The following is a 27,915-nucleotide window of genomic DNA, read 5'->3' on the forward strand; positions in this document are numbered from 1 at the left end:
CATGTTTCTTTAGCAGTAGAACTGTCTAGTCTTCCTTTTAAAATAGGTAGGCATCTTATTATAGCTTCTCCAGTTCGGAGCACTCCAGAGATGTTGGATTTCAGTTCCCACAGTTCTTTAATAACCTGGCTGGCTTTTTCTTTCATCCATACATATAAGAAATCTTATTTTTAATAGAGGTTTCTACTTTTGTTAACCATAGGAACAGTTCATTAGGAAAGCAACTTTCTTGAATGATGGAAGAATTTGAATCCAGTGCTGCTTCCTGTTGTGGAGACTTAATTTAAATAATTAAATAATTTCAGCATTGAAGATTTAACATGATTTTCAATTGCAAAATTAACCATTAATGCTTTAAAAAAAGTATGTTCAACTATATATACACAATACATTTGTTTAAAGGGTTGCTTTTTAAAAGGCATTACATTTCTGTGTTGCAGAAAATGTAAAATTATATAAACACACCAGAGGAAGATCATCCTTCTCAAATTTCATTTCTACTTATGTAACAGCTTCTCATATGTAACAGTTTCTCCCTTACATATTTAGAACCCAGATTCAATAACTACAGTGAAGTATACACTCAAATATGCAATATGATTGTGCATATAGAGATTGTGTCAATTTCTGTTCTCCTAGGGCAGGGGTAGGCAACCTCGGCTCTTTTAGCTGGCTCAGGAATTCTAGGAGTTGAAGTCCACGAGTCATAAAACAGCCAAGGCTCCCTACCTCTGTCCTAGGGGTTCATCAAATACACAATCTGATCCTGCTTTTGCATACAATTGTGTAGGGTTTCTAATCTATTGAGTTATGTGCTCTGCTATCAAAAAAAATCTGGCATATTTTGAAGATTGTTTCCTATATTTCTACATAGTGTGATCATAAAGTGACACAGACTGCTTGGATTTGTGAGTACAGTAATAATAAGCATTAATGTCAAATGAGTCTGTTGAAAGATTTTTTATTATTTGACAAACATATTTTCTTGTCACAGTTCAGGCATTTATGAAGTTTAATTTTTCAAAAAAATGTTAGTTTGAAAGGATGAGGCCATTATTTTAAGTGTTGCCAAGTGGTATAATAGAAGGTTCCTTTTTGAAGCTGGTGTCATTAGATACATGTATTAATATAATATGATTGGTGTACAAAATAATGGATTTTAAAACAACATAAAACTATGCATGTTTTTAAGCTGCTTCTCAGCTATGTTCTGTCCTTACAAGTAAATGCCTAATTTAAACATAAACTGCTAGAGCAGAGGTCCCCAACCTTTTGGGCACCAGGGACTGGGTCCGTGGAGAAAGGTTTTTCCACGGACCAGAGAGTGCGTGGTTTTGTGTGCTGTCTGCATCCCATGGATGGAGCTTTGCTTGTTTGTGTGGATCGGTTGCTGGCATGCTGTGGCCTAGTACCGGTCCATGGAGGACCCCTGTGCTAGAGCATAGTTATTTACTGCTCATGGGAATATACCAATTTATAATATAAAACGTTACTATTGTTACCTTATTGTTTCAGTCAACAAACATAATTTTTTAAACACCATTTGAAAAAGGGTACAAGTGTGGAAGAAGGGAACAAAATTATCAGAAGAACTGAACACCTTCCCTATAAGAAAAGTTTAGAATGTCCGAGCATTCCTATTTTGGATAAAAGACACAGAAACATGGGGTAAGGATAAGATTGAGGTACATAAAATATCGCTGAGGCACAGTAACATAGACATTTTCTTTCTCTTACAAAATGTTAAGACAAACCAAGACTGGGAATAAACAAAATAAAGTATTTCTTCAGTCAACATGTAATGAATCTATGTATTTATTTTTGCAAGGATGATGGATGTATTGTTTTCAAAGAGGGAAAGGTAAATTCACCTGGGTCAAATCGTAACTATTCTGGATTGGAAGCAGGATATTTTCAAATGCCCCCGATAGGAGAAGTAAAAATAAGACAGGAGAATGTCACCATCTCTTATTTACAAGCATAACAGGGGAACCTAGCTGGCCACTATGAGAAACAAAATCCTGGACTAAGGTTGGCCTTGATTAGGGACATCAGTAGAGTTTTCTGAACAGAAAGGCAAACATCTCCATTCAGACCCTCATCTCACTATTATCTAAATCCTTTGCTGGATGTTAGGTGTTGGTGGGGTGCTTTGGGGTGACTATGGATTTATTGGGGAGCATAGGAAAATAGGAGTTGTGAATTGCATCTGAAACTTTTAACGTTAAATATAAAATGATGTACTGCAAGGGTCTCCAGCCTTGGCAACTTTAAGACTTGTGGACTTCAACTCCCAGCATTCCCCAGCCAGCCATTTTGGGAATTGAAGTCTACAATTCTTAAAGTTGCCAAGGTTGGAGCCCCTGCTATAGTGTAAACATTGAAAAGAATGCCAAAATACATTCCTTTAATTCCTTTAAGCAAAATGATGTAGCATTAACCCTTGCTTTGCCAAAGTTGCTTGCTTTTTCACTCTTTTTTCACTAAATAGCAATTAATTTCTAATAGAGATGTCATACATAAAATTTACTAACTATAATAGACTGATCTGCAATTTGGTAAACTAGTTCTCCTTTTGTAAAGTAAAATAATTATTGCATAGTTCTTTTCAGGTTTTCAAAGTATATGTCTCAGATGTATTAGTTAAGTAACAACAGTCACTTCAATAGGGGTCCACTCATTTATATTGGTCATTAGCGATTCCGGTACTAAGTAGTTCACCCAAATATGGCACAGGTTGAGATACTTATTTGGAATCTATTGAAAAAAAAACCACAACCCAATCTATTACCGGTATCCTTGGTCACAATGTCTTTGTTCTCCCTCCCTCCCTCTCTCACACACAAATATTAAAACTGCTTTTTCTGGCATACAACAGTGGTCCCTCCTGTGAAAGAAGCCATCCTTGTATGCCAGAAAACCACTGAATTCTTCAACTTAGCTGCTATAATTAACTATTGCCAAATCTTTGGGTGGTTTTTTTGCCCCTGACAAGAGAGGGCAGGGAGGGAGGGAAGGAGAGGGGGGAGAGATTGTAACAAAGGATCTATTTACCTTTCCAATACAGGTGTAGTCATTGAGTTACAACTGTAATAAAGCCTGTCATTACCATTGACCCACCTGATTTTATGAGCTTTTTTGTGACATGCTTTAAACAAACACCATGGTTATTAAGCAAATGCCATGGTAGTTAAACGAGCCAAAGGTTTTCTATGGGCCAGTTTTAAATAAAATTGCAATTGCTGGTTTTGGGAAAACATCACATGATTGCACGACACTGCAATAAATACAAGCTGAAGTGTGGTCATAAGACCCTTGGAGAGAGTGGAGGTCAGAACTTTGAATCCAGGTCAGATGTACCCCCAGGGCTGTCCTTCAGAACTTTGAATGGCTGCCACGCAACCAGTCACAAGTCAAGAACTACCTCTACACCTTACAGGTTAGTGAGCCTTTTCATCTCTTATTTGCTTGACTGAATGAAAGTTTGTCTTTATGATTAAGTTTTGAGGTCTTTTAATATCACTGGACCGAATAGTTCACCAAATCCCTAAATCATTTTAACTGGGAGCAATATCAGGATTGGCTGAAAAGAATTTTATTTTTTAAGAAAAACATAGCTCTCTTTCTTCTTTAGCCCAAGGTAAGCTACTTCTGAAATCTTACTGAAGAATACTGCAGGGACTTGTCCAGGCAGTGATCAGGAATCAACACTGGCTTCAAAGCATTGAAAAAGGAAAATATAAGGCTACACAGTGCTTCAGAAAGATTACTGTGTCTGTTTCCAGCCAGGTGCCACATTCACTTTTCTGCACATTATGACATACCTCTTCCTAGTCAAAATCTGCAGTTTTGCATTGCCAATCAAATACTTATAAATAAGCATATACCGTGTGTGATAAATTTTTCTACTTTAAATGCTAAGATCAAATCAAATACAGACAGCTTAAAACGTGTTTGGACTGCAGTTTTTAATGGATCGTGACATGAAATAAGCACTTAATAAAAATATCATATTACAAGGAATTAAATAGCATAATTAAATATTGTGAATTTAAGAACCTGTTAACCTGTAAAATTATTACATACCCAACACATGCCAAAATAAAGGGGCATTTTTGCAGCAAAGCCACAATCATTCATGTGATAAATTTCAACAAACAGTTTAACTTCAATGTTAGGGTTGCATCTCTATAAACTTCCATGCTGGCTTGATACTGACATTTATTCATTAAAAAACAGTAACAGTGTGTAAATAGAAATACTTTTCTTATAAAAATAGATTTTAAAGTAATGCATTCAATATGTGATGTCTATATAGTACTACTTATCAGTTCTTGGGTATTAATAAATATAATGCTATCAGAAATGTAGAAGCCGCTGCAGATTATCTTTCACAATAGACATAACTGTCCATTATAAAGTTTAAGAAATATAGTATACAACTTAATCCTATGAATCTGAAGGACTATGAACAGCTGTCATAATCTGAGAAGAGATTATAGTGCAGTGCATGTGCATCCCGAACAAACTATGAATGCTGTCATTTTTATGAGCTATTTTGCAAAACATGGCAGCCAAGGATTTGCAGGTTACTAGTTATGCATATCTGCAGGTGAATTCAAAGATGTTCAACAATACAGTATTCCTATGTATGTGAGAATTCATGAACATAAGGTTTTCCATATGTAGCTTCCCATTCTGTCCCTATACACTAGGTTTCTAACAGCATTCTCACTTTTCTAAGTTGCAGAAAAATATATTTCTGCTTCATACTGTCATCTATAATTACCTTTGTCTACTTTGCTGTGTTGGAATGTTAATATTTTGAGGATGAAATGTAATTACGGTATCATAATTATTTGTATACACTTGTCAACTTTCAGATAAAAGGAACATTTACACTAAATCATAATCTTATAACATTTGAGTCATTTGAAAAATTATGCCTAGATAAAATCACTAATTAAATACCAAATCAGTTTGTAATTTATTGTGGTTTTAGTAGACAATACTGTGCTCAGTTACTTAACAAATAGGCAATTTATATGGGAAGTATCATTTTTATTGTACTCATCTATAAAAAATATACTGCATTACCATTTTTAAATTAAAGCAAAGGAACGGGTTATAAATTGATTTTAATGTATCTATTTCCATGGAACATACACTCGTACAAAAATGCCGAAAATGTTTTTAAGTTTCCTTAATAAAATTCCACTAGTAGAAATAAATTAGTTTGTAGTATTCTACTTGGCATTTTTTTAAAAAAATACAAAACATTATATAAAACATTATTTATAAGAGCCATTGTAACATATGTGGGTAAAATAGTGCATTTTCTCTGAAAGCGTGTGCTATGTGTCAGATAGTTCCTGATTCAAATGTTGCTTCAATTAACATTGGAACGTGCTAATGCCACCTTTGTACATCTGGAGGATACAATGTGGAGGTCTCTGCAGGTCCATGTGAGTTGTAAAACATTCACTTAACCACATGTAAAGATAGAAAATACTACAATCTTAGTAATAATGTGCACCTATGCAAAAATGGGAGGTACTTCCTGCTTTCTAGGAAGATATGAAATCCTCAGAAACTTGGCCAGACCTATCTTGAAAAATTGACAAGAATCCCTTGTCAATGGATAAAATATGTCTGGGAAAAGTGGGCATGCACCACAAACCCCAGTTGAATTCTTCAGTGAAATGAGAAGGGAATTATAGAAATCACTGGATTTGCATGTTTATGCCCCAAGAGCATAAAAAGTCTTGGATCCATGTGATCAGAATAAGTAAATTTAGCATTTCCTTCTTTTTCTCTTGGCCTCTCATATACTAAATGTAGGAAACAAACTATAGCATAGCTTTCAGGGATGAATTAAATAAATACAAACACACAGAGGCTACTGCTTGAATTTACACACACCTTTTTAGGAATAATATTGTTTTCAAAATTATGAAATGATTGTTAAATTATTATCTACTTGGTGGGAAGAATTTAAAATTGTTAATGTCAGAATATCATAAATGGGTTATTTTTGCATGAGAAAAAACCTTAAGAAAAGACTTCTATATATGCAATTATACAGAAAAGAAACCAAAATATTTTTCATACACAATTTTGTTTTACAGTATCTAGAAAAACCACACTACACTCTTTCACTATACTACATTCCTCAGTGAGGGGGAAAGTTAAATAATTTTCTGAGATTTTTTTCCAGAAATTTTATGCAGATTGGGAGGAGATACATTTTTTATTCCAAAATAGAATGTTCTTTTTACAAGCTCTGTGTTTTTACAAAACATAAAATTTCTAAAACTCATAAATAACTTACTAAAATATTCAAAAGAAATAGCTAAAAAAAGTGACTAATGGATGCAGAATCTCTCCTTCATGCTCCTGGAATCCTAGATACATGATAGGCTAACCAATATTTCAAATTAGTACATATTTTTCTAAAAAACCTGAAAGTATACAATCAGACCTAACAATAAAACTGAAATTCATCTTAGTAAATGCATATGTTACAATGCGTTTCCCATGCTTTTAAACAGTACAGTAGTTATTCATTAGCAAGTGCAACATTTAAGCTAAATATCAAATTCCATTTTTAAGATTTCTGAAGCGCAATCATTCATAAATAAGATCATTTTTTACATTATTAGACAATGACATTTCCGAGAATGAATATAGTTCCTGTATTCCGCAAGCTGTCTCAGGTACATACTAGAAGGCCATCTGTGCATCTCTATGAAATTGCGTTCTTCCACTGTAGAAAAAGAAGGAAATGACTGTATATCTTTTTAGTACTAGAAGGCTGCTGATCCAGCCTAATAATTCTTTAGGTCTAGGATTTTTTTTTCTTTATAAGCCAGAAATCTGTATTGTTTATCTTATCAAAGTATGTCTGATCCTTCCTCAGTCTGACAAGATAACAACATTTAACTGAAAAGACCTGGAGTGCACCCACTGAGCCTGATGGTTATTGGGACGGGTAAAAGCAATCTGAGACAGGTGATGCTGCAAATAATCAAGGGCTTTTATAGGTAATGACTAACACCTTGAACTACACCCAGAAGCTGATTGGTAACCAGCTCATGTACCACCTATGACGCATGGGCATGAGAGGCAGGCGGCATACATATTTAATAAATTATTACTATTATTACTATTAGTGTCCAATAGTGCTCATGCCACTGTCTTTTGAACCAGCTGTAGCTTCCAGATGGTCTCCAAGGGGAGCTCCATGAAGAATGTGTTGCAATAGTCCAATCATGAGGTGTCTAGGGCATGTTTTAGGCCTGGGTTTCTTTAATCCCTCCAAGTCATTCTCCCACTTCACAAGCATTTTGGAGTCTCCCCTGCAACCTTTCCAAGCCTCCTTTCTTAAGGATTAGGACTTAATTAAAGGTAGAAAGACAGTTTCCACTTGATTTGAAACTGATGGCAAGACAGAATCCTGCCCTCTGGTTAAAAGAATATCTATCTATACATCTATTTGATATGGAAAACAACGTAATTTGTCTCTTTAAATAGCATCAAATTATTTAGAAAACAAGTTGTCAGTTACCTGAAAGATCTTCAAATTCAGGTTTCTGACTGAAGATTAAGTAATTAGAAGCAATAAAATGAAGCAGCCAATTTGAAAGGCAATCTGAGTTATGAAACTAGAAAAAAGATTTATAAACAAAGGAGTATTGGTACTATAGCAAGGAGTTTGGGTTAAATACAGTAACTAGAATAAATCTTTAATTTATAGAAAGATGGTGGTGGTCTAACGGTTAAGATACTGGGCTGTCGACCGGAATGTCTACTTGGTTTGAGACCCAAATACCATGTGATGGGATGATCTCCTATTCTTGCCCTGCTGTCTCAATTCAGATAAAGTATTAGCAGTTCACACTGTACGTGTGACAGAAGAAACAAGACAGTAATTTGCATGGGAAATAATGTAGCATTATGAAAAGAACTTCAAATTAATATTAGTATTGACATCTTTCCACAAATCACTTTGTTAATAATGAAAAAGGAATATATTTTCAACTATCCTTTCCCCTTGGAATCAAGTTTATACAAATTCAGCCCAGCATTTCTGTTACTAAGTGAAACAGTTGTTAAGTGAATTTTGCCCCATTTTATTACCTTTCTTGTCACACTTGTGAATCACCACAGTTGTTAAGTTAGTAACACGGTTGTTAAGTTGCTAACTAGAGAAAAGATGCAGACAAACAACATATCAACAGGGAGCTCTTACCTTTGCTTTCTGAAGCAAGCTGACAACACTCAGACTTGTAGATGTTAATTCTCTACTAGGCATGCTCTGAAGTTGTGTAATTATATAAAGTTCACAGATGTGCTGGAGCCTTGAAACTTGGTACATCTCAGCACATATTAAAAGTGACATGGCTTGCAGAATGCTGGCTGATTAAAATATCAAACCCAGATTAAAATTGGTGTAATAATTATATATCAGTTTAAATATTGTATTAGTTTCTAATCCCTTTAATACTGATTCAGAATTAGTTTTTTAAAACATTCTGCCACTAAATATAATCTATTGTAAAAACACTTGAGATTTGAGATTTGTGAAATAGATCTTCATCCCATCCCTTCAAAATGGCTACCCCAAGGATGAACACAATGCATGTTTAAATATGTTGCTTTCACTTATTCACACCCAAAAACATACATCAAAGTCACTTGCAAATTAATAAACACAAAAGTGTCTTTCTTGAAGTAAAAACAGGTTGTATAAAAATTATTTTATTCAACATACACGCCTTTTAGCTGTCTGAATTAACTAAATTTAAATCATTTCTTTTATTTCAATTAATAATGATTCAGACCCCTTCATGGATTACTGCCTTGTCGTGGCGAAGGGGTTTGCGTAATTCAATGAAGCTACGAGCTATGCCGTGCAGGGCCACCCAAGACGGACAGGTCATAGCAGAGAGTTCTGACAAAACGTGATCCACTGGAGAAGAAAATGGCAACCCACTCTAGTATCTTTGCCATGAAAATCCCATGGACAGTACCAAAAGGCAAAAAGATATGACACTGGAAGATGAGCCCCTCAGGTTGGAAGGCGTCCAATATGCTACTGGGGAAGAGCAGAGGGCTAGTACTAGTAGCGCCAGAAAGAATGAAGCGACTGGGCCAAAGCCAAAAGGACGCTCAGCTGTGGATATGTCTGGTGGTGAAAGGAAAGTCCGATGCTGTAAAGACTTTTTCTCCATAGGAACCTGGAATGTAAGATCCATGAATCAAGGAAAGCTGGACGTGGTCAAACAAGAGATGACAAGACTAAACATTGACATCTTAGGTATCAGCGAACTAAAATGGACAGGAATGGGTGAATTTAATCAGGTATACTACTGCGGGCAAGAATCCCTCAGCAGAAACGGAGTAGCCTTCATAGTCAATAAAAGAATAGGAAAAGCAATACTGGGATACAATCCTCAAAATGACAGAATGATCTCAGTTCGAATCCAAGGCAAACCATTCAATATCACAGTAGTCCAAGTCTATGCCCCAACCACCGGTGCTGAAGAGGATGAAATTGACCGGTTCTATGAAGCCCTATAGCACCTTATAGAACTAACACCAAAAAGTGATGTCCTTATCATCATGGGGGATTGTAATGCTAAAGTAGGAAGCCAAAAGATAACCGGAATAACAGGCGAGATTGGCCTTGGAGTACAAAATGAAGCAGGGCACAGGCTGATAGAATTTTGTCAAGAGAATGCGATGGTCATAGCAAACACTCTTTTCCAACAACCCAAGAGATGGCTCTACACATGGACATCACCAGACGGTCAACACAGAAATCAGACTGACTATATGCTCTGCAGCCAAAGATGGAGAAGCTCTATACAGTCAGTAAAAACAAGACCCGGAGCTGACTGTGGCTCAAACCATAAGCTTCTCGTTGCAAAATTTAGGCTTAAACTGAAGAAAGTAGGGGAAAGCACTAGGCCACTCAGGTATGAACTAAATCATATCCCTCATGAATATACAGTAGACGTAACAAATAGATTTAAGGAATTAGATCTGATAGACAGAGTGCCTGAAGAACTATGGACGAAGGTTCGCAATGTTGTACAAGAGGTAGCAACCAAAACCATCCCAAAGAAAAAGAAATGCAAGAAAGCAAAATGGCTGTCTGAGGAAGCTTTGCAAATAGCTGAAGAAAGGAGGGAAGGAAAGGCAAGAGAAAAAAAGATACACCCAATTGAATGCAGAATTCCAGAGAATAGCTAGAAGGGATAAGGATGCCTTCTTAAATGAACAGTGGAAAGAAATAAAACAATAGAATAGGGAGGACCAGAGATCTCTTCAGGAAAACTGGAGAGATGAAGGGAACATTTCATGCAAAAATGGGCATGATAAAGGACTAAAATGACAGGGACCTAACAGAGGCAGAAGAGATTAAGAAGAGGTGGCAAAATTACACAGAAGAACTATACAAGAACGAGCTTAACGTCCCTGATAACCACGATGAGGTGATCACTGACCTCGAGCCAGACATACTAGAATGTAAAGTGAAGTGGGCCTTAGGAAAGCTGAGCAACAACAAAGCCAGTGGAGGTGACAGTATTCCAGCTGAGCTATTTAAAATCTTAAAAGACGATGCAGTAAAAGTGCTACACTCAATTTGCCAGCAAATTTGGAAAACTCAACAGTGGCCACAGGATTGGAAAAGATCAGTTTACATTCCAATTCCAAAGAAAGGCAGTGCCAGGGAATGTTCAAACTATCGCACCATTGTACTCATTTCATGTGCTATTAAAGTTATGCTTAAAATCCTACAAGCTAGACTCCAGCAGTATGTGGATCAAGAACTACCAGAAGTACAGGCAGGATTTCAAAGAGGCAGAGGAACTAGAGATCAAATTGCCAACATATGCTGGATCGTGGAGAAAGCTAGGGAGTTCCAGAAAAACATCTACTTCTGCTTCATTGACTATGGTAAAGCATTTGATTGTGTGGATCACAACAAACTGTGGCAAGTTCTTAAAGAGATGGGAGTACCAGACCATCTTATTTGTCTCTTGAGAAACCTATATGTGGGTCAAGAAGCAACAGTGAGAACTGGACACGGAACCACTGTTTCATTCAAAATTGGGAAAGGAGTCTGGCAAGGCTATATACTGTCGCCTTGCCTGTTTAACTTATTTGCAGAGCACATCATGAGAAAGGCAGGGATAGATGAATCAAAAGTTGGAATTAAGATTGCCGGGAGAAATATCAACAACCTAAGATATGCAGATGATACCACTCTAATGGCAGAAAGTGAAGAGGAACTAAAGAGCTTCTTGTTATGGGTGAAGAAGAAGAGAACAAAAGTTGGATTGAAACTTAAGATTAAGAAAACCAACATCATGGCATCTGGCCCTCTCAATTCTTGGCAAATAGATGGGGAAGAAATGGAGGTAGTGACAGATTTTATTTTCCTGGGTTCCAAGATCACCGCAGACGGGGACTGCAGCCAAGAAATTAAAAGATACTTGCTCCTGGGAAGAAAAGCCATGGCAAATCTAGACAGCACACTAAAAAGCAGAGACATCACCCTGCCAACAAAAGTGCATATAGTTAAGGCTATGGTCTTCCCAGTTGCAATGTATTTGTCAAGCAATAAAATTAGATGTTAGCAGAGTCACTTGAAAAGCCCATACGTCGGAAACTTGACAGTATGGCTGTGAAAGTTGGACCATAAGAAAGGCTGACTGCCAAAGAATTGAGGCCTTTGAACTGTGGTGCTGGAGAAGACTCCTGTGAGTCCCTTGGACTGCAAGGCAATCAAACCGGTTAGTCCTAGAGGAGATCAACCCTGACTGCTCTTTAGAAGGCAAGATCCTGAAGTTGAAACTCAAATACTTTGGCCACCTAATGAGAAGGAAGAACTCATTGGAGAAGAGCCTAATGCTGGGAAAGGTTGAGGGCAAGAGAAGGGGACGACAGAGAATGAGGTGGCTGGATGGAGTCACTGAAGTAGTAGGCGTAAGCCTAAATGGACTCCAGAAGATGGTAGACAGGAAAACCTGGAGGAACGTTATCCATGGGGTTGCCATGGGTCAGACACAACTTGGCAACTAACAACAACGATTCAGACTTTTAGGAATCTCATTTTAGAATAAACAGAATCAAGCTTAAAGAAGCATCTATTTCTGACTAATGTTAATATTTTGCTGAGATATTTTACCATCATTTAATAAAAGGTAACAACATAACATTCCAAGTTATTTATATCCAAATGCAAAAATCAATATATCTGAAAAGCCAAGACTTTCAGTCCAAAATTCCTTTTTTGGCTTTCACAGTATTAAATGCTATTCAAAATGATGCCCACTGTAATTTAATATTTACATACCTGGACAACAGGAGTCTGTGTATAGATACTCTAAAAAAGACAGAAATGTATCTTTGGAAATTCCATAAACTGGAACCAAGAAACTATTTGATTCAATATAGTTGCCACTAAACATAGCAGCCATTACTTCACAGCGAGCCACCAGGACTGCTTTGTGAGCTGGTACTGTAGCACCTACAAGGAAAGAGATAGAATGAAAACAGAACCATGTGAGTCAGGCATGGTAAGAAATAATTTATAATTATTAATTATAAATGTTTCCGCTGCAAAATATTTATAAACGGCAAGATTGTTCAAGCATCAATATTTCAAGGAAGGCATTGCACTTCAACTCAGAACGAGAATAAATGTATAGTTAAACTTGATTTATGGTAGTATATAATTGCCTCCCCAAATATCATAGACTCCAGCTATTTTGGGACTGCAAATTTCAAGCCAGCAGGTCCCATGCTCTGCTGACTGCGAAATCTGGGTATTACATTTCTAAAACATCTCAAGAAGATATTTTGGATTGTTTTTATTAACACTGAAATCATATACTGTAAGTTTCAATTTATCCTAGATAAACATATATATATATATATGAATTTAGATTTAATGGAATCTGTATCCACCATCTGTTTAGCATAAAATATTCTGATTTGTGAATCTTATTCAATTTGGTGGGATTTATTTTAGTAAACATACTTAAAAATAAATCATACTATGGTTCAAAATCCATTCCTAAATAATACTGCTCCTGTTCAAGTGTCTCAGATCCAAGATTTGTACTGTATTGCAAAAACAAATTGGTTTTGGAAAGGTCTGTTTCCATTAATTAACACAGCAATAGTGCCCAACACAAATTCTACCTCTTTCTTTAAAAGGAAATAAAAAATAGACTGAAGGACATTTATTTTGCAGGTGTAATGGAAAGCTCCAATTAAGCAGACTATTTCTTTGAAAATGAAGTTGCCAAAAAGCACTTAGACATTTGATCTACTGTTAAGAAAAAAAACCTTTTAACATTTCCTATTTTTAATGCATTATTCTGCAGCAATATATTCTGACAAGGTATTTATTTATAAGCATATTCATGCATGGTACTCGCTAATGACTACTTAAGAGCCATCATCATTTATTCATCAAGAACAGAACAATATTTTGCATATCCATAAAAGTACTCCTAATTATCCCTTCACATATTCAGCTGAACCTTATCATTAAAATGGTTCTGGAACTAATATATTGTCATGGATCCACCCCCACCCACAGACCCCTCTCCAGATGTCAGTTCAGAGGAGGGCAAGTTTGAGTCTGCAGAGGAAAGTGTGGAGCCATGTATTGGTCAAGATTGGGGCTCATAGAATGCTAGCCTAATGAAGCAGCCTCAACTGGGTTGATTACAGCTGGAGCAAGTTGGCCAGGAGGCTCCAGGCAGGCCTGGGAGCAGCGGCCACCCATTAGCAATGAGAAGGAGGTGGAGTTCACACCTCCTCCAGATCCAAGGACAGATAGAGCAGCGAGGAGACATATACAGTGTCAGTCAGCTAGACTACTCATGAGGAGGTGTTGCCTACTTAATCCTGTCCTAAGGATTTGAATGTTGTTGTGCCCAGTTCTGTGCCTTGTGTGCTCATGCCATGTGTCCTGTTTGACTTGTGGACTGCTTTCCTGGACTTTGTGTGTGCCCATTGGACTCGGTTACCCAGTGACTCTTGCTATACTAAGCTTGGAATCTGGACCTGTGCACAGGAGTGCTTTCTGAGGACCTGTTTGGGAGGGGTTGAATAAACACCTGTAGAACTCTGGCCATACAAGGGTGGGGGGAGCGGGCCAGCACATATTTTTTTGGCAACAATTCAGTCATCATAAAAAATATGCAGTTTTCATTAATTTGTGCACTACATTCTATCAGCCCCACAAGGTAGAACAAACCAGGAAGTCAATTGCATAGAAAGACTAAATTATGTTTATTGAGATTAACTATAATAACAGAAAATTATAAGTTTGATTGTGCTGACCCTTCCCTCACTCCCCCTCCCCACTTCTTATACTCAAGTGAATCAGGGAGATGTCTGCTTGAATCACTTTTTATCATGTGTCTCAGGGCTTTAAAATGTTTCATTTGCCTAGATAGCAGTTCTTGCCTATTTCTGTCATCTTCCTTATTCTCTACACATTCTTAAGATATATTAAAAGAGAGACTCCCTTTTTAATTTCTTTAAAGAGGAATTTCTTTAACATACAAATGAATAATTGTTTTCATTGTTTTTGTGAACCATGGCACTTTGGTTCATATCACTTTATTTCTCTTTGGAATTTTGAAACAAGCAATGACACCCATTGTTCCTCCACTTCCTACACAAAATGTCCAAAGATTAACATTCAAAAGCAAACTGTTTCTATTGCCAAGTTATGTTGCTGCATTTCAAAGACCTGTTTGTTTTCAGTTTAGCTTATGGATTCTTTTCATAATAAAGTGATATCTAGAAAATAATTTCTTTGGACACATAATCCTATTTCACAGATTCAGAAAATCTAATACTTTTTGTTTTACCAAGCATCATTTAATTAAATAATTTAAAATCAATAAAAGCCGTTTTATTAGTCATTTATGTTTATGCACAAAAACAGCTAAAGGCAGAATTTTTGCCTACAATGTGTTTAAGTGTCACTAAAGTCAATGAAGAGGTAATGATGCACAGGGTTCCCTTCCCCTCAGATATTTGATTGGAAACACAACAAAGTAGTACAAAAATCTTTACCCAAGGAAAAAGATGTGGGTTTTCAATTCAGTACTCAGCTTTGCAAGATTTTTAATTTTTTTATATACTAGTTTTGAGGCAGTGTTGGACTCCTGGCAATTGCCTGGACTTAGTCCCTGCAGTTTTCTTGGCAAGGTGGGACGGTTTTTTTTTTTTTTGCCATTGCTTCCTTCCCAGGACTGAAAGACACTGACTTGCTCAAGATCGCCCAGCTGGTCCTCTAGTGAAAGGAAAGGATTAGTTTCTCATTTTTATGTTAATATTGTTTCCTCATTAAGTCAAGAAAATGTTGTCTTAAAGGTTCAGGAGATATGTTACCATTATTTTGTATTATTTAAAGAAAATATGAAAAAAAACAGTGATACTTTATCTCATACCTTGTATTTTGAACATGACATCAGCTAACACCGTTGTGTTAAAGAAAAGTCTGAGAGAGCTGTTACATAAATGTAGCGGTCTTTTTGACAAATAAGTTCTATAATTTTGGGAACTGTTAACCTGCAGAATGAGAAGATGGTTAAATACATAGTTTTTTTAACTTGAAGTTTTTAATTTTTTTCTAGCTATGCTAGTGCTATTATACCAACTGAAATCAATTTTATCTTTGGTCCTTAGAATAGAATAACAGAGTTGGAAGAGACATTGAAGGTCTTCTAGTCCAACCCTCTCCTTAGGCAGGAAACCCTGTACCAGAGTTGTCAAACTCGCAGTGTCATGTGACGTGTCGTGATGTCTTGCAACTTTTTTTCCATTGCTGGCAATGGGATGGGCGCGGTTTCGCCCTGATGCATCCGTTCCACAGCCGGCAGTTTGACACCCCTGCCCTATACCATTTCAGACAAATGTTTGTCCAAATTCTTAAAAACTTCCATTCACAACTTCTGGAGGCAAGTTATTCCAATTCACTGTTTTATAAATATCACCTCTAGAGCTCTTGATATCTAGAACTTCCTTTATAATTTTTCTATTATCATATTTTTGTCTGTAAATCATGGGAGGCACAACCTCAGTGGACAATTATGATACAATATCTATTGCAAGAATCAACCTTCCAATGGAGAAAGAGTGCTGTAGGCAGAAGCTTACCAGGCAAGGTGTTTGTACATATTCCTAAATGAAAATCCAGGGAATTGGAAATCTAACTTCATAAAAAGATGTCCCTGAAAAAAACGATTGAATGCTGGACTCTTACCAGACATAGAGGCTAATGAAACAAATTCAATGAAGCCTATGAATTTAAAGGAATGCTGCCAACAAACTGAGCATGGAGCTGGGCAGGAAATGTAATAAAAAAGGCACCAACTGAAGTGATGGAATTTACAAGTAGGCTTGAGACCAATTGGTGAAGGGTATAATTAATGCTGAGAAATGCAAGGCGAGAGGAAAAAAGAGTGCAAATCATTACTAACAATAGAAAGCTTTAGTACACCACAAACAAGCAGAGCCCAAGTCCTAAAAGATAACACAAGGGAACTGTAGAAAGGCAGCTGTGAGAAAAGTCTTTACTATAGTAATATTGTTTCTGTAAAGTGTACTTCTTCCAAAAATCCTATCTCCCTTGGAAAATGAAAAATATAGAAGTATTTGACTTATAGGGAAGAATTTAGTTAATAATGTTATAACACCCATGCTTTAATTGGAGTTTTCCACTCTTTCAATCAACACAATTCTCACTCTCTCTCTCAAACCAAATTGTAATTTTTAGCAATAATGACTAGACGTGTTTACAATCTCATCCCACCTTACTTTGTTCAGTATTTTATCAAACCAAATTTATATTTCATTTTTCATATTTTTTTCTTATATTATGCTGTATTCCATAGTCCATAGGACAGACATTTTTGATGTATGACTTAACATATTGTTACTAATATATTAATATTAATAATATCAGATTTCCTCAAAAGAGTATGCCACAAAATATTAGGTTAAATATATCAATAGTTCTGTCCATACTATTTTAATTGGGTTTATTATTTACAATAATATATTAACTTATACAACAAAAGTGTCTGTTCTATTTATGGAATAAACAAAAGGGTGCCATTTGTATTAGTCTCAACTTATGTCACAGCAAATTGGAATTATTTGAGAAAAAGAGAAGTGATACCAAAACCTTTCGCACATCTTACTGATGGTTATTTCAAAAATCATATTCTTTCTTTTTCACATTAAGTTAACATGAGTGCACTTACAAAAGCTTTATGGATTTATACTTCTGTTCCAGTATTCAAGAAACATAATAAAAGATCCTTCCTTATTTAGCAAATACTTCTCCCCATTAAAAACTACTGTTTACCATGATCTATGCAAATCTCTAAATTTTTAATTTGCTTTTAAGAATCTTAACAGTGCTTTTTATTATAAATATTAATACTTTTTCTAAATAAGTATAAGCCTCTTGTTTGAGGGATAAAAAATAGATCTCTTTGCATCTTTTCTTATAATAAAGGTAAGATTTCAACTTGCCTTTCCTGGAATTTTCAAGATACATTTTACTCTGTCAAGAACAAGCTCAACATTTCCAGGATTCTTCAGTTTCTTTTTAACATGCTCTTCCAATAGGTCCCATTGGAAAGCACCTAAAGATATGAAACAAATACTATTAAAATGGCATACAGGACATTACACTTTTAGCACAAGGTATCTTTATTACCAATCTGATGTGCGTATGACTCCCTTAAATATTGTAGCTCGGTTGCAAACAGTACTTAACTTTTATAGATTCCACTGCATTTTCACCAAATCTAATAAAAGGCAAATTTTACCCATTCACCCATAGAAATTTCACTGATATTCTGTCAGAGGGCACAGCCACACATTTTTTCGGAAGCAGCAATTATGTTTGATTATGCCATACAGTTCAACATGAAACTTTCAAGGCAGATGTATCTCTGAATAGCTCTCTGAATTTATAAGAACTTTTCAGTACATTAGAACATATACCACTGTTGAAGGCATTGAGGAATCTGGTAAGGAAATACCACTATGATCACCCAACAGGTCATGGGTTGCCTACTGACTTTTAAATGATCAAGGAAAATAGAAAATACTATGTGATATTCCTCAAAGTCTGCTGAAAGTTCTCCATAATATGACCGGCATTCAGATGGCTGGGGTCCCGCGTGGTTATAAATCTCCTTTCTGGATTTGGCAGTAGAGAGCAAATATTTTTGTTCTGAAGCAACTTACATTGAAAAAACGTAACCTCACGTGTGTATCCAGGTATCTTCAATATCAAATTCTTTTGCATTCCCATACTCTTCTTCTGATGCATACACACCTAATGGAAAACATGGGCTCCCCACTTAGGGAATAAATCTAATAAGCACGTAAGTGGACGTTGGTGGGCGATCCATGTGCTTACAGAAGCAACCCTATGGTAAAGGAGCCTTTTTATAAGAATATCAGGGCACAGCATATCTACTATTTCTTTTTTTAAATGGGCTTCTCTGGAATAGTTTGATGGACTAGGCACATGTCTCCACTTGTACTCTGAAGTGATATTGCCAAAGTATACGCTAACTCAAAATACATAGGCTTCCATATTAATAAAATAATATGTAGTTTCCTTGCAGTAAGTAACCTCTTCCTTGTTAACAGACAATAAACAGCTGGAACTATTGTGAGAGGATACCTGAATAAATGAAGTGCAGAATATCTGTCAAACAAGAGCAGAAGAATGAGTCTTTAACAATGACTCTTACTGGTGAACCACATGATGTGCCATGTTTTAATATGGGAAACAGAGTTTCCTGAGTGGCTGCAAAGAGAGACTGAGCAGTTCTAATGATAGAAGAATCCTGAATGTCAGTTGGGTTCTTCACATTAAAAAGTAACATGAAGACATGGCTAATAGAGCATAAAACAATCCTGTGTGCTTTTGCTACCTCCTTCAAGTCTTCAGAGTAAAATATCACATCAACACACTGGCAGCAGAACAACAAGTTATGTAAATCAGAGTCATAATGTGAGGCTTCGCCTTTTAAGATAGGCATTTTTTCTAAAAAAAAAGAGAGAGAGCATATATTAGAAAAAAATTAATAAATAAACTGCTCATAAAATCATTGTTCATAAGATTATCATAATTGAAACTCTATCCTTACCTACATAAAATATGATAATCCACATGATTTGTCTTGTCTTGGAACAAGGTGCTTTTATCATTTGTCCACCTTCCCATTTTACATATTTGCAGGAGAAACTAAAACTCACCAGACTGGCTGATTTCATATAAACACTAAATTAAAATGTGGCTGACAACTTACTTTGTCTCATAAAAAAGAGCTTTATGAAGAATTTTTTAGTAAGACAGTTCTGCTGCTAGATAGGAAACTTCAAATATCCAGCTACAAAAAATACAGAACTACATATTTGTTGAAATTTCATAATAATTTCAAATATGGAAGAATTGTGAATTATTTCATAATATTTGGTTTAATGGATTAATGGTTTATTATAATAAAGACATGTTCTTAGACTACTTTTACTATATAAAAATGTTACTAGATAAAAATGTAATAATTGAAGCAAAAAAAAATCAACTTGGCCAGAAAAGAACACTGTAAAAGAACTGGTTGTTCAGCATCAGACTAAAATTATAATTAAGGTGAGGGAAGATGGAAATAGCAGCAGAGAAAAGTCGGGGGGAAAATCCATTAGCTACTAGAGCATTCGGCAAGCTATGAGGAGCTGTTGCCCAGACACTGGTAGCTTATTACAAATTTGTACTCCAACTACATTTATCCTAAAATCTTGAAGAACTTTACTCAAAAGTTAAATCCTCATAGGCAATAGCATTAAAAAGCATTTCCAGCACAAAACTGCACTGTATAGTTCAGATTTGCTATTAAGAACATAATTTCACTCCATATGCAACAATTGAATTTCAAATCTAGGTTTTCATATTGGTATTATATTCAGAGTATAAAGAGTGTTTGTACTCTGAATAACGCAACAGACATTTTTGCTGAATTAAAGATGATTTAATTTACAAGGGCAGCAAAGTTGCTCAAGGTTTTATTTCTTTCTGACTGAATATCTTCTAACAGTTTTAAGAATACTAACAGTTCTTAAAATAAAAAGAGCTAAGATGCTATCTGGAGAAGAAGAAAAAACTAAAGTTGCCACCATTGTTCACATGAAGAAGAGGCAGCTGAAGAACTGAAATCACGAATGGAGGTTGGGCACCAGGGAAACATAATTATCACCCCCTTTTTCTGCACCTTTCAGAAACTTCTCTGTCAGCAGAGCTGTCATTGTCAGCCCTAAAACAGACCTTCCCATGTATGTGACATGACTCTGCTCAGTTTGCCTCATTATTTCACCCACTATAATCTATGCTCCTACCAGGCACAAAAGGGTTGCTCAATCCTGTATGAAAGGAAAAATCTAAGTGATTTTTCTAATCTAAGAGATCTTAATTTTAAAGAATCTAGTACAGACAGTTGCCAGGACTGACTTGAACAAACTGATCTGAAGGTCTATGGAGATTCTCGGTCACCCAAGTCATGGTTGTCCCAAAGTACTTTTTCAAAAGGAAACTGGAGTTTGTTTTTCCTTGAAGACGTTTTGCTTCTCATCCAACCTATATACATACATACATACGCATGCATACATACATATACATATATGCATACATACATATACATATATATATATACATACATATGTGTGTGTGTGTGTGTGTGTGTGTGTGTATAATACCAATTTATTGTTTTGCAATTTTGTAATCTGACACTCTATGTTTATCCTAAAAAAATAAAAAGCATTTTGAGATGTCCAATTTACATTGGGGAATGAAACATAAAATAATAATTATCTGCTCATAATTCGCCAATACTTTACATCATACTAAATTTCTCTCAGAATTATCTGAACCTGATAATTCTACATCAACGTCTTCCTGTATTTTATATAATCAGAGAACATTATGCCCTATGTAATTGATGGAAAACATGCCCATATCCAGACACAAGTATCTACACACTGATAAAGACTCTGGACAATACTATTATTTAAAAAAAAACCAAAAGCATTCAAATGGATGTTCTAGTTTCCATCTTGCTACCATTTTTTTGTTTTGAATTCTTCTGGTATATGACTAGAGACCAGTATTTTGTTTTAATGCACTCCTGCCTATCTTCAAGAAAAAAAGAAGGAAAGGACTAACCCTACAGGTAATCTCAACTTACAACTTCTTGTTCCTGAGAATGTGATATTTTATGAGAAATTATATTCATGACCACAATCATTTTAAGAATGAGCTCCTCTCATGAAAGTCATTTCGAAATGCTGCATTGTCCATGACACCCTATCCCTGGCCCGGAAAGGTTGCCGATTCCATTAGGAAATACAATTTTAAATTCTAATTTCATGAGTTCTGCAAGTGATATTATACAATCCACTGCAACAGACATTGGAAGGCACCTGGCTGATCAAGCTGAGGTGGCTTAACTCCATGACATTTATGGCTTTTCTTCCTTTTCTTCATTTTTTCAGATGATTTTTGATTCAAGCTTTGTATCATAAAATACTCCAGCTAAAATCAAACAAAACACATGTTGTTAATCTAAACTTTCCTGCATAAATACTCTGAATATATAGTTTGCAATCCTGCTGAAAAACTGTTTAATTCTCACAAAGTAAAGCCAGCAGAAAGTAATCTAACAAGATTATATATTTGTTACAAAAATGCAGCTGACTGTAGAGCACGGGTGTCAAACTCGCGACATCACGTGACGTGTCACGATGTATCGTGACTTTTTTCCCATTGCCAGCAATGGGGTGGGTGTGGTTTTGGGGTGATGCATCCGGCCCATGGGCCAGCACTTTGACACCCCTGCTGTACAGTACTAAAAGGGTTAGAAAGTGCTTTTTCATAGTGTCAAGTATGATGGAGCAAAAATGAAGGGAAAATCCTGATTCCTGGACCAAATCATGTAATTTCATTTTCTGTGAAATCACATAAATACCCAGCTAGAATTGCCATTGAAGGTTGTACATCTGAGAGATCAAGAGACAAAACACCAAGTGTTCACAGTTCCTGAGGTGACCGTCCATGCTGCCATCACCTTTCACTGCAACAAATAGGCAGAATGACATATGATATAAGGTCTACTTTTCCTTCCTGATTTAATAACACAACTTTCTAGGACCACTATAATAAAATATTAAAAGCTCATCATAACAAAATAAGTAATTTATATAAAATTATAATTTTATAAAGGTTATATAAACAGGTTATATAAGGTTATATAAGATAGAGTTAACGATCCAAACTCACATGTGTGATTAAACCCATATTATTATTTATTTAGACTTGTGGCAGAACTAGGAATAATTAAACATTGCAGTTTGTAAGGAAAGATAATACCAAGTAGGGTATTAATATGCTTATCCTCAGAGTACAAGTTTTCACATAGTGTTTACTACTTCACAGAATTTTTGTGTAAGATATAAATGCAATAATAGTTATATAACATTATAAGAGATATATTTTTAAAAAGTGGCAATAAAAACCATTTCATTTTTATTTTACCAGCACTTAGAAATGTTGCAATTCTTTAAAAAATGTATTTTAGAATATTAAATATAACCATGGCTAGAATGTCTACACTGACTTCTATCAGATGACTATCACTCTCTCTTTCTATAAGATTCTGCAGCGTACTGAGAAAAAAATACCAATTACATTTCCATTACCAAATGTATAGTTATAAAAATAGTTTACATAAACTAAAGTAATAAAATTTTAAATCAGCTCTCCCCAAATTATTGACCTTCTGCAGTAGTAGGATTGCACTTTTCAGCAAAAATCATGTTGGCTGAGAATTCTGAAAGTTTCAATCCAAATGTATCTGAAGGATGCCAATTTGCAGAAGACTGACTTATCCAATTATATCAAAGCATGGGCCCTGATTTTGTGTCATGTAGCTTCACAATTCTTCCCACTAAACATCTGAATTTTGCAAACTCAAAAGAAAAAAAGTAAAAGAGTTTGCATCTTAACGTATTATACTTACCACCCCACCAAAATATTTTCCTATGTAAAAATCATTGAGGCTATGCAGTTCCAAGTAAGTGGCTCCTAGTTCTTTAGCAAGCTGAATTCCTTCAGAAGCTGTAACACAGCTACCTCTGTCTGAGATACACAAAGGACAAGTGCAGGGGACTTCTGTGAAAACAAACAATTCATGCAAAATAGTTTAAATAAACTGGTTCTTTTTTAATTATTCTAAACTCTACTATGTTAGTTATGCATTAAATCATAGAGTATTATAGCCATAAAGACCATACTTGGAGAAGAATTATATTTTTATAATTATATATTTTAACTTGAAGTTTTATTATTAGATATTACTTTTCTCTATATATTTTTTTAAATTCTTCATGCTTAGATTTATCTGAAAAACAATTGCATCAAAGTTTTTTATGATGCTGAATTACTTCCCACCTAAATACAAATATGATTTACTATACTAAAATTACTGTTCTTATACTGTAGGAAAAAAAACTGTAAGAGACAGAAAGCTCATTCCTTGATCTCCTTTTTGGATTACTTCAAACTGAATATAATAATTACTTGTATTTGGCAACAATTTAATAAACAATTAGTGAGACCATCATAGGTACTATTTAACTATATATTGTTATAACAGATTAAGTCTATTTTAAGAGATATATTTAGAATATGCTAAATAAAATTTCGCTTCTGCAACAGTTTTTGTTTTCTTTTCCAGAGCCCTCTGTAATTCCCCAAACTGGGTTTGAAAGGTTGATGGATTTTTTGGAATAATATGAGATGGATCATTCAAGCCTCTCAGAGATTCACAGAGTTGTATTACTGACAAAGAGAATAGGTGTAGCTTGGGGTTGAAATGAAGGGTCCTTAGAGCTCTCTGACCTTGGTTGTTTTCTATGCAGACATTTCAGTAATCAAACTAGGGTTGAAATGAGGGATCCTTGGTGCTCTCCAACCTTGGTTATTTTCTTGCAGACACTTCATTAACCAAACTAGGTAACATCATCAGTGATACTAAGGAGTGTAACAACTGCTTATTAGCTAATTAGCTAATTTTTTTAGCTAACTTGGATGATGAAACATCTACAAGAAAACAACCAAGTCCAGAGAGCACCAACAACCCCTCAGTCATGTTCCTTTAAGGTTTCAACCATAAAATCACAATATATTTTTTTAAAAAAAACAAGGAAGACAGAAATTAAAACCAAAGAAATACAGTACATATTTTGGATCTCTTCCCAAGGGATTATTTTCAGATGATTGAAAACTGATCTTTGAGAAAGAGTGAAAAAAAATGAGGCATCTCTGAATTACAATTCTGGAGAAAAATACTGAGGATACCATGAACTGCAAGAACAAATCAATCCCAGACCAAATGCTATAAAGATTGTTCTGAGCCAATAAGCAAGTGGAAACCACATACTTTAAAATGGGGTATGAGTGGATGATTGCTCAAAAAAAATATTATGCTTGGCAAGGTTGAGGTAAGAAGGAAGAGATAGCCAAATACATTTATGGATGGGATCAAACAAATTACAAGGATGTCTTTGGAAGTTATTACTAGAAACAGGTCAAGATTGTGATCATTTATCTATGAAGTTACTCAATGTCATCAGACATCTGAACCCTTTTAGCTGGTTCTCTCCCCACTCTTCACTTGGCTGAAGGAACACAAAGGCTATAGGAAGTACTGGAAATTTGACTCAATGTGAGTTTGTGTGCATAAAAACACTTCACTGCTTACACAAGGTTCTCTCTAGATCCAAGCCTATAAATATGATCCTATGAATGGGGCTGCCCTTCAAGAATATCTAGAAGTTTCAACTAATACAAAATGCAGCAGTGCAGGCAATTGTGTATGTTTCTAGAAAAGTACATTTTACACTTATACTCTGCATGCTACATTGGTTGCCAATTTGCTTCCAGTCCAATTTACAATGCTGGTTTTAATCTTTAAAGTCCTTCATGGCAGGGGATTGGGTTATCTGAGTGACCACCTCTCCCAATTTATATCTCCCCAACCCATCAGGTCTGATAGAGAAGGCATATTGCAGGCTCCATCCACTAGGGACTTCTATCATGGCACCTGTCTTATGAAACATTCTCTACCACTCCCAAGTTAGCTTAGCTACATCCCTGATAAATGTTCAGAATGTCCCTCAAGACCTGGCTTTGTCAACAGAACTGGGGTCCCAGGATATCAGTGAAATCTTATGATAGCTCCATCACTGTAGCTGATTTACTTTTTCCTGTGCAGTGTTTTTTTAAAATAATGATTGGTTTTATGTATTTGACTTAACTGATTGTTGTACACATCCCAGAATCATTCTTATGAGATAGGCAGCCATATAAATGAGAGATAGACAGACAGACAGACAAAAATTTTCTTGTTCGATTAAATTCAAACAGGATTACTGTATAACCTAAAGAATAACAAAATAAAAATACCTAAGTATCAATACATGCAACTAGTATTCTACTGGTTTATTATTAATATTGACAGTTCTTGTTTCTTTTTTTAAAAGAACACAATTCATTTTACAGAAAGATTACCTGTGTCACACAGAAATAAGCATTTTTTTCAATTAAATGAATTACAGTCATGAGTGAATATGGCAAACCTTTTAGAGACCGAGTGCCCAAACTGCAGCCCAAAACCCATTTATGTATCGTTAGGTGCTGGGTGGGCAGGGCCCATTGGGTGGGTGTGGCTGCGGTGGTAACAGCAGATTGGGTGGGACTAAAAAGTTCAATCAATCAATTTCAACTTTGCGAGATCTTTTTTTTCCTGCAAGAAGTTGAAATTGATTAATTGAACTTTTTTTTTTTTTGCACACGGCAGCGGAGGCCTAAAGCGAAAAGGTTTTATAAAACGCAGCTGAAGGCCTAGGACTGGGGCGATGGCGCGCATGCCCACAGAGAGGGCTCTGCATGCCACTTGTGGCACATGTGCCATAGGTTCGGCACCACAGGCAATAGGCTATCAAACACAATAAGGTGAATTCTAAACTGAAAGCTATGACTCAGCAACGGTATTATGGTTAATATAATATTACAAGCGTATTCAATATTTATTGCTAGGCAGTCAATAAACCTTGCAGACTGAATAATCTCTGCAAAAAAGATATTCTTATAGGTGAACAAGCAATTATTCATGTGTGTGTGGGAGTGTATCCATAAAATTACTAAGACTTAAGGTTAACTTAAATGCTTTTTAAAATGTATAATTGTACACACCTCTTCACAGTACACTCAAAATTAGCTCTGTATCCACTGACTAATAAACTGCAAATGAATTCCACTTGATAATCCTTCAAACAAAAGGAAAAAAATCTCATCTGTTAACAGTGGTAAATCATATTATAATAACCAATTATTTCAATTATCAACTATTCTAAATAAATTATGTCCTTATAGAACAACAACAATCTAAACAATATTTATAGCTATCTCTATAAATCCACCTATTTGCACATACAGTTGCAAGAAAAAGTATGTGAACCCTTTGGGATTATGTGGTTTTTTGCATGAATTGGCCATAAAATGCGCTCTAAACGTCATGTAAGTCACAACAATAGAAAAACACAGTCTCCTTAAAATAATAGTACACAAACATTAGCTGTTGTCATGTTTTAATTGAAGATAAGATGGAAACATTCACAGTGCAGGATGGAAAAAGTATGTGAACCTTTGGACTTAATAACTGGTTGACCCTCCTTTGGCAGCAATAACCTCAACCAAACGTTTCCTGTAGTTGCAGATCAGACCTGCACAACGATCTGGAGCAATTTTGGACCACTCCTCTGCACAAAACTGTTTCAGTGTAGCAATATTCTTGGGATGTCTGGTGTGAATCGCTCTCTTAAGGTCATGCCACAGCATTCCAATCGGGTTGAGGTCAGGACTCTGACTGGGCCACTCCAGAACGTGTATTCTGTTCTGTTGAAGCCATTGTTTTGTTAAATTACTTGTATGCTTTGGGTCATTGTCCTGTTGCATCACCCATCCTCTGCGGAGCTCCAGTGGTGGACAGATGGTCGTATGTTTTCCTGCAAAATGTCCTGATAAACTCTGGAATATATTTTCCCATCAATGACAACAATCCGTCCAGGCCCTGAGGCAGCAAAGCAGCCCCAAACCATGATGCTCCCTCCGTCATGTTTTACTTTGGGGATGAGGTTTTGATGTTGCTGTGCTGTGCCATTTTTTCTCCACACATAGTGTTGTGGGTTTTTCCCAGACAACTCAATTTTGGTTTCATCTGTCCATGTTTGAAGTTTGCAAAAGAGCACCTGGATGTTCCACAGCATTACTGGCAAAATATACTGTGGACAAATGAAACCAAAATTGAGTTGTCTGGGAAAAACACACAACACTATGTGTGGAGAAAAAATGGCACAGCACAGCAACATCAAAACCTCATCCCCAAAGTAAAACATGGCGGAGGGAGCATCATGGTTTGGGGCTGCTTTGCTGCCTCAGGGCCTGGACGGATTGTTGTCATTGATGGGAAAATGTATTCCAGAGTTTATCAGGACATTTTGCAGGAAAACGTACGACCATCTGTCCGCCACTGGAGCTCCGCAGAGGATGGGTGATGCAACAGGACAATGACCCAAAGCATACAAGTAATTCAACAAAACAATGGCTTCAACAGAACAGAATACACGTTCTGGAGTGGCCCAGTCAGAGTCCCCGACCTCAACCCGATTAAAATGCTGTGGCATGACCTTAAGAGAGCGATTCACACCAGACATCCCAAGAATATTGCTACACTG

General features: G+C 35.9%; 1 protein-coding gene across 4 annotated transcripts in view; it reads right to left on the reverse strand.

Annotated features, from left to right (window-relative positions):
- Positions 1-3,949: 3,949 nt before the first annotated feature.
- The window catches only part of RHOBTB3 (Rho related BTB domain containing 3), a 70,404-nt gene continuing 46,438 nt past the window's right edge, over positions 3,950-27,915 (reverse strand). For all 4 annotated transcript variants that reach the window (XM_083354567.1, XM_083354568.1, XM_083354570.1 and 1 more), the window contains 9 exons: positions 23,139-23,290; positions 21,544-21,655; positions 18,752-19,117; positions 17,584-17,696; positions 15,492-15,612; positions 12,368-12,541; positions 8,252-8,418; positions 7,568-7,664; positions 3,950-6,766 (listed from right to left, as the gene is read on the reverse strand). In XM_083354567.1, coding sequence (XP_083210693.1) covers positions 6,651-6,766; positions 7,568-7,664; positions 8,252-8,418; positions 12,368-12,541; positions 15,492-15,612; positions 17,584-17,696; positions 18,752-19,117; positions 21,544-21,655; positions 23,139-23,290 — 1,418 coding nt within the window. In that variant the 3' untranslated portion in view covers positions 3,950-6,650. The remainder of the gene's footprint in view (positions 6,767-7,567; positions 7,665-8,251; positions 8,419-12,367; positions 12,542-15,491; positions 15,613-17,583; positions 17,697-18,751; positions 19,118-21,543; positions 21,656-23,138; positions 23,291-27,915) is intronic.

The sequence above is a fragment of the Vipera ursinii genome (assembly GCF_947247035.1).
Source record: "Vipera ursinii genome assembly, chromosome: 2".
NCBI lineage: Eukaryota > Metazoa > Chordata > Lepidosauria > Squamata > Viperidae > Vipera > Vipera ursinii.